The following is a 16,968-nucleotide window of genomic DNA, read 5'->3' as shown; positions in this document are numbered from 1 at the left end:
ATAGGTATGGACAGTGTTTATGTCTTTCCAAGCTCTAGAGAAAACATTTTAATGGCATGGGAGTAATGAGTCACCAAGGGAGCTAGACTCTTCTACATCAGAGAAAGCCAGATCTGGCGGGTAGAGGGATGGCTGTAGTGTCTGCTCAACTGTCTGTAAGAGCTCTATCCCTATAGGAATAGAACAAAAAAAATCATACCAGCGTGTCCATGTGACTAAGCTCTTAAAACCAACATGATTATGGAAGATTGCTTCTGTTGTGGGAGCTGAGAATTCCCAGGTGAGCAGATTAACCACGATCCAAGACTTTACTCCAAAGCTGAGTTTCAACAAGAGTTTGGTTATGGTGTCTTGGAGGCCTGCTATTTTTCTAAAGGCAAATGGAAGGGGAGTGGATCTGGGAAAGAGGAGAGAGGAGCTGGGAAGAGTGAAGTGGGGGAAAACTATGGTCAGGATGTATTGTTTGAGAGAAGAATCTATTTTCAATAATAGATAAATAAGCAAATAAATAAATAAAATTGCTCATTCCCTTCTCGGGGGGTAGACAAAGACTCCAAAAGAGGATGGCAGAAGCAAAATGCTATGACTGGGTACTATTATGACCCTGTCTTTTACAAATCAGAAGAAAAGAAAAAAATGAGTTTCTCATTGAATATAGAACATAAGCTTGTTGGTGCTTATTACAGAGGAAGCAAATGTATTGTGATCAATTATTGTACTCACCCTTTAGAAATGTATTTGCAAGTATTTTTTTGTAGATAAAACGGTAGGTCATATTTTATTTTATTTAAAATTTTTCTACAAGAAGAAATAATACCATCAAATCAAGGTGTAAAATGATTGAAGAAATGCTTAGTAAAGTTCTTTCCGCATATTCTTTATTTTGTAGCACATTTATGTGTTTACACACCAGCATACCCAAAGATTTTTTTTAATATTTATTATGTATACAATATTCTGTCTGTGTGTATATCTGCAGGCCAGAAGAGGGCACCAGACCTCATTACAGATGGCTGTGAGCCACCATGTGGTTGCTGGGAACTAAACTCAAGACCTTTGGAAGAGCAGGCAATGCTCTTAACTACTGAGCCATCTCTCCAGCCCATACCCAAAGATTTTTAAATAAAGAAATTAAAAGGCACCATCATGGGCTAATAACCTGTGGTTGTTGTCACATAGACATTCTGATAACTCTATAATCAGCATAGAACTTCGCTGACAACCTATAAAAAGATGATCTGCACTCACAACGAAAGGAAGTACCATTCCATGGAGGGGCATAAAGACCATCCTGAACCTACAGGCAAGTAAAATCATCAGAGAACAAAATATCAAGAGCAGAGCCATTTTTTTCTTTTAATCTAGATAGATCTCAAAAGGAAATAAATTGAACAATTAAGTTTGGAAATGAAAGCCAGGTGCCGCCAGTATGGAAGTGCCCTGAAGCCTCACTGGCCTTGCTCAGACTCTTCTTTGTTTTAAGCCTATTCTTATTTCTATGCAGCAGGTTTTACAATTGCTTCTTCATTACTTTTACCATTGTTTAAAATTGAAGCTTAATTTTATTTTTTAAGGTATAATGTTATTATGCTTTTTTGACTAAGAAAAAAATGGATATGTTCCCTTACCTAGATAAATCTAGTCACAAAGGAAGATAGCGTTCAGGCCCTTTAAGAAGATGAATCAATTCAGGAAAAACTGAAGGAATCTAAGGAGCTTGGAAGGTGGGAAGAGCTACCTCTACCAATGGCTGCATTTGTAAAATGAGATGATACCTAGATAGTTCAGAAAACATAGAGGAGTATTTAAAGACAATCAAAATATAGTCAGTCTGTAATAGAATCCTCTGGGTCTTAAATTGGTAATTCTGGCTTCAGAGTTTCTCATTTGTTTTTATTGAAAAAAATGAGAAAAGCAGAAGATATGTTATGGAAATTAATGGAACATTTCACATATACCAGAACTTCAAAAATATTCACACTTGATATTATGAGTTTTTAAACCTACTCAGAATCCCAAGTTGCTTTTGCAAAAATCAGGTCTCTTTGACCCACAAATTCAGCTATATGAAAGGTGTTATTCATTTTTATAAAACTGCTCAAGAAAACAGGAAAAAAGCAATTCATTAGAATTTATACTACACCCAACAACTTTTTTGATGGCTCCACTTTAAGATTATACTCCTTAAAGATTTGTCAACCAGAAGATCCACCAGGGTGGCTAAATTCTGAGAATAATTATTTCTAGAATATTTTAAATGATTTTTGATTTCCTGATTTGTTTTATTTTGTCTTTAATGGGCTCATAGGTAGGAACAAACTTTCTGATAACAGTGAAATTAAAGTTACCAGAAAGGCTTGGACATTCACAAACATAGTCCTAAGTCTTACACAAAACTTCCCACAATAACCATGACTTCCCAGTCATGAGAGGCTTTTGTCTGTTAGCTGAGTAGAAAATAGATTAAGCTTTTGTCAGTTATTAAAACACATTTCAATTGTTCAAGATTTCTATTAGTATGTATTCATTTATTAAATAATGAGTTCAGTAAAATATTATTAAAGGCATCTGAGGAGAGAATATTAAAATGAATGAGGTCCTCTATCCCCAATAAACTTAGTCACACCTGGTGTCATGGTCAGGTGTGCTGACACTAGAATCAGATCAATCTGGTCTGTTGTACTATTAAATTAGATGGACTATTTCTCCTGAGGGGAAAATTTCACTGTTCATCTATTTCTTCAGCAATGTACGTTTTTCAGAAAACCATATAACATGGGTAAATGTTTAACCCAATTTCTATCGGAGTATGACAATCAGTATTACTAATTATTTTATATAAATAATAATTGCAATGGGCCACACATTAGCGTATGTGCACATACTTTGGTAACAGTTATTCCTCAGCATCTATGACCAAGTTTCCTTTTCATTGTTTAGTAGATGGTAGGGTTTCTCTAAGGAGGCGACAACAGTTCCAAGTGCAAAAGCCACTGCTAACGTAAGAACTTATGGCAAGAGATCTGGAAGTGGTCATAATTATGATGAGTAATAGAAATGGAGCAAAAGATGTTACTCAGGGCAAGGCATCTTGTAAAGGCTATAGGGGCAAAAGAATGGGAGTTGTAAAGGGCTTCAATGCCAAGGTGACCATGGGTATCAACTGCCTATTGAAGAGTCCTCGTAAAAATGATAAAAAAAAATGATAAATTTCTCATTGAACTTTGAGAAATCCCTTGCTTTCAGTTATGTAAAGGCTGGTCTAGAGTAGAAAATGGCACTGATCACAGGTCCTCAAGGGAAAATAGTTCCAGTGGGTCTATACTAAGAACAGAGATGAATGTAAATCTGAATAATAAAACACTGCACTGATCATACGACAATGGGTCACACCAGTTGCCAAAGGCGCCTTCCCACAGCTTCTTCTATTTTCCAATGTACTTCTATCTCCTAGCTCCACCCACATCCACAAGTCCTTGTTGTCTCCATTCCTAAACATCTGTGTCCTTGTTCTCTTCTTACCAACATCACCATCTTATCCATGAATTATTTAACTGTCTCTTTCATTTACTGATAGTAACTCATCTCCCGAATATATTTCCATCTATTACAATGATACTGCAAACAAAGTTTTACCATTTACTCTCCTGGTTAAATTTCTCCAATGGCTTGTTATAGTTATTCCTATTCTATTAAATACATATAAATTAAAATTAAATTAAATTGCTATAAAATTAAATTTAGTTTTAAACTAGAAACCTGGGGTTATTTGTTTATTATGTACTACATACTGTCTCTCTGGGTGGATGTTCTCTGGGTCATAAAAATCCATAACATCCTCCTGAAGAATTAGATAGGTGACCCAAACATGGAATTCAAATCCCTCCATAATCAATTCTCAACTTATTTCAATATGATGTTTCCAGGACTTTCACTCAGTCCTCAAAGGTCCCATTACATGTTCCTGAAATACACCTAGTGCTTTCCCAGTAGAAGTTTCTGTCCACACTGTGCTACTTTCTCTTAACCCTCTCTAGATTCAAATTTCTTTTTGGTATACAAATTATAGCCCACTTATTGAAGAGTTAACATCATCCATATATAAGCAAGAATGTACTATATATGCCTTTTTGAGTCTTTGTTATCTCACCTAAGATTATTTTTAGAGTTCTATCCATTTACTGTAAATTTTATAACACTTTTACTTATTGTTGTTTTGGGTTTTCATTTTCTTGCTGTTTATAGCTGATTAATAGCCTCTGTGAAAATGTATATTTTCTTTATCCATTGATATGTTGATGACAACTAGGCTATTTCAAACTTCTGACTATTATGAATAGAATGGCAATGAACATGTTTAAGCAAGTGTCTCTGTAGTAGGATGAATTGTCCTTTGGATATATGTCTACTAGTGGTATAGCTGAATCTTATGGTAGTGAGAGTTCCAGCTTCCTTGAAATTGTAAGAGCCAGAGGGGATGGAGGACACTAAGGAAACAGGGCTCTCTAAATCAGCATGATTTATCTGTGTTCAATGAGATGTGTAGATGTTATCTTCAGCAATAGAACCTTACTATCTATTTGTGGAGCACGACAACTGTCTTGGCAATAGCCTGGGTTGTTGGGAGTTACCATGCTGTTTCTTTGACCAACAACTCCATTTTATGTAACACATTCTAGAGCAATGGAGATTTCAATTGTTGGTGAAAGATGTCTCATTGGAGCTCTGTCTCCTGGGTTATTTGGTGATTCAATACCTACCAAGCCTTTGTGACACATCCCAAAGTTACCCTAGCACATGTTGTGTGACGAAACACTTTCTGAGAGAATGCAACACACATGACTATTTATCCCAGATGGCGAACCTGTGACAGACCAAAATGCTAATACCATCAAAGCCCTACTTGGTGAACCAATGAGATTTATTGGGTTCCATAGAGGAATGCAAGTGACGGGTTACTTACAGGAGGAGAAGCAACTCAAAGACATCTGCATCACAAGGTCCGGCCCAGCATGGGTGATAACTCACAAAGCTGAGAACCCAGAGCACACTGCACAGCCTGCAGGCAGCTAAACAGGTTGGAGAATCTCTGTCAGGTGCCTCAGCTGATCCAAACTTCTTCTAGCAGCTTGACTGGTTTCTGCTTCTTCCAGACTGGCATCAGAGGCTGCTTTGCTTATCTGAGAGTTCTTTGCGGCTCAGCTTCCTCCTCTGAGGGGACTCTCAGGTTTTATTGCTTACTCCAACAGGGGGAGGCCTAGTGAGTCCTGTCAGTTTTAGGCACTTTCTGAAGTTATTTTGAGTTATTTACTTCCTGTTTAAAGAGTTTCTCAGGATAGAATGCTTCAGTCTGAGAGAAAATGTTACATAATAGCAAACAAGATTCAGCAAGTCTCTGAAACAGTCTATCTCAGCTCTATAGGGCAATTTATCATAAGTCCTTTTCTGTGGATTTTGTTGTATTGTTGTATTTGGTTCCTATTTATCTCTTATATTGTTTTATAACTTTAAAATGTTTTCATCTTAAATAAAAGCTACCTTGAGGTTTTGTCTTATATCAGTCAAAACGACCAAGATCAATAAAATAAATGGCAGTTCTTGCTGACAAGGATGTAGGGTAAGTTCTTGCTGGTGGTAATGTAAACGTCTACAGCCATTATGGACATCAGCTTGGCAGTTCCAAGGAAGCTGGGACTCTCACTACCATAAAATTCAGCTATACCACCAGTAGACGTATATCCAAAGGACAATTCATCCTACTACAGAGACACTTGCTTAAACATGTTCACTGTCATTCTATTCATAATAGTCAGAAGTTTGAAATAGCCTAGCTGTCAACAACATATCAATGGATAAAGAAAATATACAATTTCACAGTGGCTATTAATCAGCTGTAAACAACAAGAAAATGAAAACCCAAAACAACAATAAGTAAAAGTGATATAAAATTTACAGTAAATAGATGGAACTATAAAAATAATCTTGAGTGGGGTAACAAAGACTCAAAAAGAGATATATAGTACATGCTTGCTTATATATGAATGATGTTAACTCTTCAATAATTGGGCTATAGTTTGTATACCCACAATGGTTGGGTAGGAGCAAGGAACTGGGTGGAGGAATCTCTCAAGAAAGGGGATATAGAAAAGAGGGCTATAGATAGATGGGAGAGTTGACCTGGAATGATGGAAAATGGAGAGAAGTAGAAAGAAGGTGTTAAAGAGTAATATATTACCTATTATCCAGCAGGTTTAGCTAAAACTAGGGCCCACTCGAGGAGTTGTATAGAAAACTAATACAGTGGAAGCGTCTTCATATATTTACATATATGAAAGGAATCCAAATTGAATAACCAAATAACCCGGGAGACAATGCTCCAATGAGACATCTTTCACCAACAATTGAAATCTCCATTGCCTTGGAATGTGTTACATAGAATGGAGTTGTTGATCAAAGGAACACCATGGTAACTCCCAACAACCCAGGCTATTGCCAAGACAGTTGTTGTGCTCCACAAATAGATAGTAAGGTTCTATTGCTGAAGATAACATCTACACATCTCATTGAACACAGATAAATCATGCTGATTTAGAGAGCCTTGTTTCCTTAGTGTCCTCCATCCCCTCTGGCTCTTACAAATTCTCTGCCTCCTCTTTCGCTTGATTCCCTGATCTCTGAGGGGAGGGATTTGATGGGGACATCCAACTTAGAACTGAGTGTTCCAAGCTCTCTTTCAGAACAACTTATCATAGTATTTTAGTTTATTAAGATCTTAGTAAATTTATTCTCTGACTGATAAAGGGTGGAGCATAAAGCAATGGATACATTCCTGAAATTGCCTTTACTATAGAAAACATATGGAAAATTCTAAAACTGCCATAAATTCAATGTTTCTACAAAAATCAAATTACCCTTGGTTTTCTGATAGACTTTAAAGTATTTATGTATGTGAGTGTGTGTGTTTATGTTTCCCTAACTTTTTTCTTATTATCCAGAAACAGAATAATAAATTCCACTTTTTCAAATAGTATTTTATTTATTCTAAAAATTGTACACACATATACACTCTATCTTAAGCATATCTATATTTCAAAGTCCCACTCCTTTAACTTTTTCCTGATATCCCCAAACATTTTCTTTCTAACTTTTTAAAAAATTTATAACCCACTAAGTGCAACACCCATTTGTGCTATTGAGGCTTTAGTTATTAATCCTAATTAATTTTTATAAAAGCACCACATCTGAAAATTGTAAGAAAGCTGTCTGTGACCATAAGCATTTTTCCTATTCCAGAATCTATTCATCTATTTACTTAAGAATACTTTAATGGTTCAGGCTGTTAGGAAAAATATGTTTTAAAAATCATCCTTGTAGGGTAGGAAGAATGCAATGAACATCCAAAATCAAGAGAAAGTGATGCTGCCGGCAAACCAAGGCTTGCAGCGCATCCACACCCTTCCGGTCTTCAACATGGTGTGCTATTTAATGTGGAGGAAGCGCAAATGCTGACAGTACCTTTTTTTTTTTTTTAACTAGAAGTGGTGTGATGAAATGTCATGAGTTCACAGGGGTTTTTTGACTGTTTGTTTTTTTGTTTTTAAGGAAGTTCAATCTCAGCAGAACTTGGTCTGTGTTCTTTATATAAGCCTGTCATTGAGGTATTACTGGGAACTCCAGTCTCAGGTACACTTCAGCCACGAGACTGAAGGCGTCCCTATTCAAAGCAAAACCGCTGAACAGGTGGGGGAAAGACAATGTAGTCACAGCCCAAGCTGACGAAAGCAACCAAATATCATATAGTCAGCCATCTGGGAAATTTCAGAAGCACACGCTCTAGCACCAAACATTCTAACCACTTCCTTCCACCCCAAAACTCTTCATCTATTTTTTAAAGGTGCTTTCTTTCTTCCAGCGTACAAATGCATATAATATCAATAGAAAGTTCTAGAGCATCTCTGAAAAAGCGTGTTTAAGGCACAACTGAGGAAATGATTTATAGGCAAACTATCGTCCTTTGTGGCCACATATTTTACACATATTGCTGACATAGTCATTTTTAGAAAAGCATCTTGATTACCAGGTACCACTAAGACCCTTTGATTGTTCTTGTGGACTTTGTAGCTACCATTGCATATTATCCATGATGATGTTTCTTAAAGGCATCGCAGAGGCTAGGAATCTACTGTTTTCTTTACCTCATCTAATACTCTCTGAGGAAGGTAGATAAAGAGGCTTCTCATCGTGAATTCCTCTTCAGCCCAGAAGTTAACTCACTGTTGGCCTTCTGTGACTGTCCTAATTTAACAAACATGCCACTAATTTTGTTTATCCTCAGATGCTAATATGTTTTCTTCTTTGACTTTTCTCATTTTCTTCTCTCACTTTTATTATCTGTAATATAAACTATATTTATTAATGCACTCAAGTAACCAGCATTTGTTTAACATGTAATCTAGGCCAAGCATTGCTCTACATCCGTGTTACTAGACAATGATGGAACAGAACAAAGCTTCCTGCAGTCATAGAGCTTATTGACAGTTTTACTGCTTGTCGGTGTTCCTGCAGCAAACCTAACACATGAGGCTCCAGTGCTTTAGAGGGAACAAAGTTAAAGTAGGCTAGGGAGGGGCTAGAGTATTGGATTAAGAGAACAGAAATGTATTACCTATTAAACAGATTCAGAGGAGGATTTAGAGAATGTAAAATTTGACCAAGCAATGAAAATTGATCTATTGGCATATAGATAGATATTAGGAGGACCATTTAGGTCAGAGTAATCACTAACACAGAGATTTAAATCAGAAGACTGTGGTGTGCTCTAGAAGCAGGAACAGAATAACTGTGGGATTGGAGCTGAACAAGTGAAGCAGATGAGATACAAGGATTTGGAATCAGTGGGCACCTAGGTCACATTGAGACTTTTGCAGTAGCTGTCCCTTATGAGTGGTTTGTAGTTTCTGGTCTCAGTATCTTCCAGCCTCTCTGGTAACATGGTCAATTAAGGTTAATAGAATTAAATGGAAATTCTCAAAAATAAAAAATCCTAAATCTTAAGGAACTTTTATTATACTAAATTATCAATTGTTCCATTTAATTGATAGTTGTGCTTGCTAATATCTTACTCTGTGTAATTTATAAAGTACAACTTTATCATAGCAACATATACATAAAAAAGCCCATTCCCTTAGGTTTTGATAATTTCTAGCACCCACTGGAAATCACGGAACATATTTCCATCACATGAGTGGAGCCCTTGCTCTAAGAGAAACAAGAATCATTGCAGGGTTTGCAGCAGTCATATGATCTGAATGATGCTTTAAAGATACCGCTTCCTAAAAACAAAAGATGGACCGCAGAGAAGCAAAGGAAGGTTTAGACTGTTATCATTTTTCTTCATTGTCATCTTAGGGGAATTTGGAGTTGCCTGGGAGACATACCTCTAATGTCTGGGAGAGTGGATACATTGAAGTTAGAAGGAGAAGGGAAGACTCACTCTGAATATGGGCTTCAAAATCCCATGCAATAGGGGTCTCACACTGGATTGGAAGGTAAAGTGGAGAAAGGAAGTTAAACCCTGCATTTGTTTCTGTATGACTCCTGAAACACACCAATGAGTGAACACCGCAATGCTCTACCTACCAACCACGCTTGTCACCAAGCCTCGGTGTCACGATGGGCTTTTCCATCTCTAACTGTGAACCAGAACAAATCTTCATATCTTACTTTTCACAAGGTATTCAGTTGCAGTGACAAGAGAAGTAAATAATATACGATCCATACCGGATCACTATTGTATATGTGGCCCTTAGCATACAAAACAAGATTTTATTAAGGAATTAATATATGAATGAGCAAAGTAGGAAAGTTGAAGGATATAAGATATTCTCACAAGCAGGAAGTAAACACACAAAAATTACAAATAATCATCATTGTTTGAGAAGCCTCACAGTGCATTAATATTATACCTTGTGTTTACTTGTGTGCAAATATGTATGACTGTATACACACATAACACATACTGACCTCCTGATGACACAGTGTGTCTTTGAGATGCTTATTTTTCAAATATTCTTGAAGTCTTGACCTTACAGGTAAAAAGAACATTCAGATTTTATTTACCCTGTAACAAATCACTTAGCTCTCTAGACCTTCTCAAGGTACTAGGGTGGACTTGTTTGTGGTAGAGTTTATATATTAGTGTGCTTTAAATTAGAATCATTTAAGGGGATATGGTTTTCGAACTGTTCTAAGTGGCGCTTAATATTATAGTGTCTTGTATTAATGGAAAGTAAGCCACAACATTTATTCTGTTAGAAGTATTTACTGTTTGCCTTCTGTGCATACTTCTATTCACTGAAAAGTAACACATTTTCATGCTGCTTATCTGAGCTGGAGGTATTTTTCTTACTCTAAATTTTGTGGAAGTAGTCTGTTCTCACGAAACAAAGGTCACAGTTTCAGTTCCCGTTGAGGTACACATTAGTGATAAAAGGGGAGAAAAGCTTCAGCAGCCACAGATTCCTTCTCAGCCCTGAGGAACTCATTTGCAGAGGCTTTGTGTAAAGCTATGGCCAAGAATGTGAGTCTGGAAAGCCCTGTACAAACCCATCCGGGAGGAAAGTAAAGTACAGATGGCATATTGATAGTCAATTAGTCTATGAAAAGCAGCAGATATTTAAGACACTCTATCTTTAACATGATGATGTAGTTTCAAGATGGCAAGTTTCAAGTTTGCCGAATTGTAACACTAGTAGAAATGACCTCATTGATCTAGTCTCTTATAAAGACACTCTGAAATTGTGCTGTCAGATACATGGTAGAGTTGTGTAGAAAAACCTGAAAGTTTGTGTGGTCAATCATGCCTTCCCAGGTGGAGAAACAAAGCCCTCCAGGAGAGATGTCTTCTAAATGCGACCGGAAGAGGACAGGGTGGAGGAAAGAGAGAAGGAAAGATGAGGAGATAAGAAGAAAAGAAAGAAGGAAGGGAGAGAGGGACGGACATTCTGAAATATTCAGAAAGTAGTTTCACAACATGCTTATTTAGAAAAATGCTAGTGTGTTCCCGCATTGGAGGATATCTTTTCTAGCCATGTGCTTTTGATCAATGTTATAGTACCAGGTCTGTTATAGTACCAGGTCTGTATTCCTACATATAGAGTGGCCTTCACACCCAATTTTAGAGCAGTTGGTTGTCTCTAAAATAATAGGGGTGGTGGCACTAATGAACCAGGAGGTATCTTGCCTGGCAGGTCAGTATTGCAGCAAACATGGTCTATAGCTGAGTGAGTTCACTTTCCCAGAAACTTGAATAGCACATACTAGCACTGTGGCTAGTTAGCAGAGGGAGGGGTGGAGTGAGGGAGCCCCACTCAGTTCCATTTTGATTTCTGTGTTTTATAATCAGAGCATGTAGTATATTCAAGATACTTTTTCAATATATTCTGGTAGGGAACCAAGAGCAATGATGATAGGCTGTTTTGGATCCTCTGAGACTTTTCTGGTCAACATCTCCTAGGGAGGCATCCCACATCTAATAAAGATTTTGCTTAAAAGCCTATGGCTTCTTAGAACAGAATTAGTCATCCATAAAGGAAAAGTATGTCCATTCCAAACTTTTTAAAAACTTATTTTTTAATTGTATGAGGCAAGGCCATAGGCTTTTACATGCTTTTACATGTACCTTTACCTTTTGGTAGCCCTCCAAATTCCACCATTTCCCCAATCCTACTTAAGTGTTTTCATGCTGATGCAGCAATATTTATTATTTATTTTATATTTGTTAATTCCCTGACTTAGTGCTTCCCTCTCAGTGTTCCTTTCTTGCTTCCTAGTAGACATTTATTATTTATTTATTTATTTGTTTATTTATTTATTTATTTATTTATTTGGTTTTTCGAGACAGGGTTTCTCTGTAGCTTTGGTGCCCATCACGGAACTAGCTCTTGTAGACCAGGCTGGCCTCGAACTCCCAGAGATCCGCCTGCCTCTGCCTCCCGAGTGCTAGGATTAAAGGCGTGCGCCACCACCGCCTGGCGACCTTTATATTTTTCTCCATAACTAGTTCTACTTTCAGTATGGGACAGATACATGGATTTCTGAGGAGGGTGGCTATTAATTCGGAAACTCATATTTGTTCAAAAGGATGAGAAGCAGTGACAAATGGGTGCTCAGTCTTAAACAACATAACACACACACACACCACACACACATGTGCACGCGCCTGAAGGCGCAGAAGAGAGGTCAAAAAGAAGTTAATGGACAGAGAATGGGAAAGTGAACCACATATTGCTGTCATCCAGATCTGACATTGTTCTTGCAAGCCTGAGCAGTAACTATGGACACCTGCATGAGACTGGGCTCTTGCAATTTCCAGCACGGATACAGGAGATCCTCATGAGGCCTAGTTCCTGCCTGAAGAGTGAACGACTGTTCACAGCTGCTAGAGGAGCATGTATCATTTTCTCTATGGTGCAGCCACTAGGGGACTAAATGGAAAGAAGACAGTAATGGGAGGAAAAGGAAAGGGAATCACAAGATAAAGGCGAGTACAAAAATAAAAACAATAAATAATTTATGTCTATCAAACAGTTAGAATTTAAAAAAAAGTATGTGTCTCCCATTTAAAACACCCATACCTTTGTACATATAACATACAAATGCATATATCTGTAATAGAATTTCTGAGGGGTTGATAATGACTCCAGAGAATGTCTAAAAGATTCTCAGTGAAGGCAATAAAAACAGTAATGTGGAAAAGCGTTCGTTGAGAAGGAATAAGCAAGGCATTGCCATGAAATGCGGTAACCAGAAAGAGATAAAGTACAGAATCCATTCCTGCACATATGAGGAACACCGAGCTTAGACTAGATGGTGAAGTTAGGACAGCTCCCTGGGAAAGGTCACACTGAGGCAGGGGTTCAAGAGGAAGTCAACAGGAGCAGGCTACTGGGTGAGAAGTGTGTGTCAGAGTCAGAGCAGGAAAAGAGCTCGTGACACATTTATGGTGATCACTTACAAACTCTCACAGGGGAAAAATGTCCATAAACTCCTAAATTGACCACCTTGGCTAATCCACCTTATGATTTCAAGAATCACACAGGCCATGGAGAAAATATGGATAACTGAAAGTTCAATTTATGTCACGTTTGTATTGAAATTCCTTTTTCTGTACATAAGCTCTCTCTTCCCACAGCTTGGCACAGTGGAAGTAAAGTCCTGGCACTGTATACGAGAAGGTCCTACTGTGCTCAGCTTTGTCTCCCTCTGATCGTGGCATAGCTGCAGAAGAACGACCCCGCTCTCTGGAAGAAGCATGCTCAGTTAAGCAGCCTGGGGAGCAGTCCTCATGGGCATTCTCCACGCCTAACCTTTATGTGTTAACGCACATCATCGCCTCAGGGTGACAGGCAAGGGCTTGCACAACTAAGCTCTAAGATCTTAACCTGAGAAAGTCCAAGGGTTCCATCCAGTCCGCAGTTGGGTTCCCTAGGGAAGCTAATGAGGGCTGTACACAAAGCACCTCTCCCGTGTAATCACACGTATTTCATGCCTGATCCGAGTCAGGTTGTCTTCTCACCAGTTAGGACAGGAACTGGGTAGGACAGACAAGGTCTAAATACAGCAAATAAACCTAAAGATGGTTGCAAGTTAAAAGATACCTAGTAGATGGGGGGACAAGGACAGCAAATAGCATGTGTGCAGGGACCTGAACGTTGAAGAGCCAAATACAGGAGATGATTCAAATTCTTCCTTCCTAGGTATTCTGAAACAATGTTTGAGGTGATGGCTAACTAATTATCGCAACTTGATCATGTATGTATCAAAAATTCTACATCATAAATATGTATATTTCTCAGTTACTGCTGATGGTGATTGAAGCCAGAACCTCACATATGCTAAACACATGCTCTATAACTTAGTACACCCCATATAGTACATAAATTATTATGCACATTAGACTCAAAATAAGAGCTAAAGAGACTGCTGAGTGGGCAAAGGAGAGAACCAGCATCCCCAAATTATCCCCAGACCTCTACTGTGGCATGTATATATATATGACACATAGGGACATACAACACACTATATATTATATGATATATTTAATATATGATATATATATAAATAAAATTGGGCTGAGTGTTCATTTAGATGACTATACTGTTCTGAACATTAAGCTCCTCTTCACGGAGGCTGCGTTAGTTTTGCTTTGGTTTGGCTGGTGTCCATGACATGCTATTTGCTAACTTTTTCTAATAGTTGGCCTATACTCTTTCCTTTTTTAAAAAACTTGGCCTAAAACTTTTAGGGAAAATCTAGATACCTGCAACTCTATTCTGCTTTCTGGTGTAAGAATAGAAGTGATGTCTGCTAAGAAGCAGCAGCAAAGTGATTGCTGAACACCTGAGGATCAGATTTCCTGAGTTGGATTCCTTCCTCTGCACTTGGCTCTAGGACCCCAGACAACGTGACTGAACCTGCTCTGTCTCCACTTCCAGTAACACAAGAACAATGGCACCGACAGATTCGGTAAGGATTTAAGGACAGTACATGTAAAAGCACTTAAAAGCATTTTTGTATTTTAGAAATTATGGTAATGGCTTTAACTGAAATGTGAATTTCTGCTAAGATATTTCTATCATCCCAAGCGAAAGCATTCCATTTCCTTGCTCTAGGCCAGTTTTCCCCTTGTGTCTAGTGGTTAAAGTCCCAAGAACAAAACAGGTTAGAAAAAAGTGACACAATCATCACAAAAGACCTACTGTTTTCAGCTTCCTGAGATGCTCTTTTTAACTTCTGGACAACTATTAAGGCATTATTTCTACCAATATCTAATTAGTTATAATATTCTAATGTACTTTTATGTACATGTTTTAAATACTCTATTAGGTTCTATTTATCTAGGAAAGTGCTAGGCCACAGAAAAAGGGTTTGAGATGTATATTTCAATTTAGCACTTACTTAAGGAAAAATAAGATTGATTTATAGAATATATTATTTAACCTGATCAAACCAAAATATTATAAATATGCCATTTCATCATTATAAACAGTTTATGATTCATTCAAATCTCTTTATTGGATCTATCTGACAGAGGATATCCCCTTTGAGATTAGCCATATATCGCTCCATGTTTGAGGATAGCCACGTGGGCAGTAGCTACCATTCCCGACAACACAGCTTCTGACTACATTTTCTATCTATAGCTCTGTATTAATGATAACATGTAGAAGAGCATGTCTCTTTCAGAAGTGCAATTAATATTCATTAATTAAGATCAGTACAAAGACTGATTGTGATGGTTTACACCTGTAATCCTAGCACTTGGGATCTAAGCAAGGGGATTTGGGGTTCAAGGTCATCCTCAGCTATGTAGTGAGTTTAAGTATAGTCTGAGCTATATGATACCTAAAAATGTACAAAATCTGTATATGAAAAACATGTTCTTTGATTCAAAACACAGACGGTAAGAATAGACTAAAATAATCTAGTTTTCTTTAAAAGTAACAAATGTCTTTGCAAGACAGTAATATCATATGATTTTTCAGATTATTTCCATTAAGAATATAGTTATACTTATTTATAGAAAGAAATTTCTTATACAATAATAAAATGTTTATATATTTTTATGTGTTTGACTTTTCTGGGAGATAGTTTCACCCGACTTTCTGTCAGGAGGCAGATTATCAACTAATAAAAATTTGTAAACGTGCTGGAGTGATTTAGTCTTAGTGAAGTTATTTTGATGCTAGTCCCATGATCTGTCCTTCAAGTACGTTCTGAAATGCACTCAGTGTTTTCACAAATGATGTCTCAGTTTTTTAGATGTAGTTACAGAAGATGAATGACATTGTTTCCATGGTCATTAACAACCTGTTGTGAAGAACCAATCAACTTCCATTGCTCTAGTGAGAAAAACTAACATCAGCAACAGCAGAAACCTGATACACATTCCGTCACTCTAGAATTGGCCCTGCCTACTCCTTTATCAAATTTATTATTATGTGTTTTAACCTTCTGTAGCCCTTTGCTTGCAGAACTGATTGTAATAGGGAATTACAAAGAAGCAACAAAAGTTGTTAGATAGGAAGATCAATAACTTACCTTGGGCAATTTCAATGGTAATTTGCAAACTGGCAACTGGTAAAGATTTTCATGAAGGGATTGTTCCAAGCTAGGGACAGTCTTCTCTCTGGGTAACTTATAAACCACAATGGCACCTTTATAATGAGGGCAGCTATAGTTCCCAAATTCATCCACCTCTTTGATGTGGAGTTCTAGCCTCGGTTTTCTTTGCAGGTGGAAAATGAGTTTGTAGTCTTTCCCATAATCCTTCCCATTGCCTAAAAAGAGATGCATTTGTCACCAATAATGGTTTTTGAAAATCCAAGTGACTTTTCCTTTATCAAATCTAGTGACAGTGATTTCCTATGCCGTCCTTTGTTAACATACAACCTAAGAGCAATGGCGGGGTTATTGTAGGTCATTAGGAAGATTTCTCACCTGTGATTGGACCACATATTCTCTCGAAGCTCTTACATGGAATTATTTTTGCTTTTCTTTTGCCTGTCCATGATTTTCCATCAAGAGACTTTTGGAGAAATATTCACATTTTCCAGTATTTAGAAAGTTTTCCTCACTTTCCAAGAATTATCTTTCTCCTCCTCTGTGCTGTTCTTATCACACTGTGCACTGCCATGACCTCACATTGAATATTTTAGTACTGCATTCTCCTGGGACATGTGGCTACTTAAGTGTAAATTAAAATTAAATTAAAGACCATTAAAAATTCAACTCTTTGACTTCCTAGATGATTCAATTATTTGTAAAGTTGTGCTTGCCACAATGAGTGATTTCCTGACTTCAATCCACAGATCCCATGTGATGGAAGGAGAAAACAAACCCCTACAAATGTCCTATGATCTACACACACACACACACACACACACACACAATGTTTAAAAACTTACG

General features: G+C 37.5%; 1 protein-coding gene across 1 annotated transcript in view; it reads right to left on the bottom strand.

Moving 5' to 3' along the window:
* Positions 1-16,968, bottom strand: part of Dthd1 (death domain containing 1) — a 59,267-nt gene that overhangs the window by 11,987 nt on the left and 30,312 nt on the right. Inside the window, exon 8 of the mRNA XM_057773039.1 lies at positions 16,102-16,340. Within this exon, the coding sequence (XP_057629022.1) occupies positions 16,102-16,340 (239 nt within the window). The remainder of the gene's footprint in view (positions 1-16,101; positions 16,341-16,968) is intronic.

This window comes from Chionomys nivalis, chromosome 6 (genome assembly GCF_950005125.1).
Source record: "Chionomys nivalis chromosome 6, mChiNiv1.1, whole genome shotgun sequence".
In the NCBI taxonomy this organism is placed as follows: Eukaryota; Metazoa; Chordata; class Mammalia; order Rodentia; family Cricetidae; genus Chionomys; species Chionomys nivalis.
The sequence above is the reverse complement of the archived record's forward strand: the minus strand, read 5'-3'. Positions and strand labels throughout refer to the sequence as shown.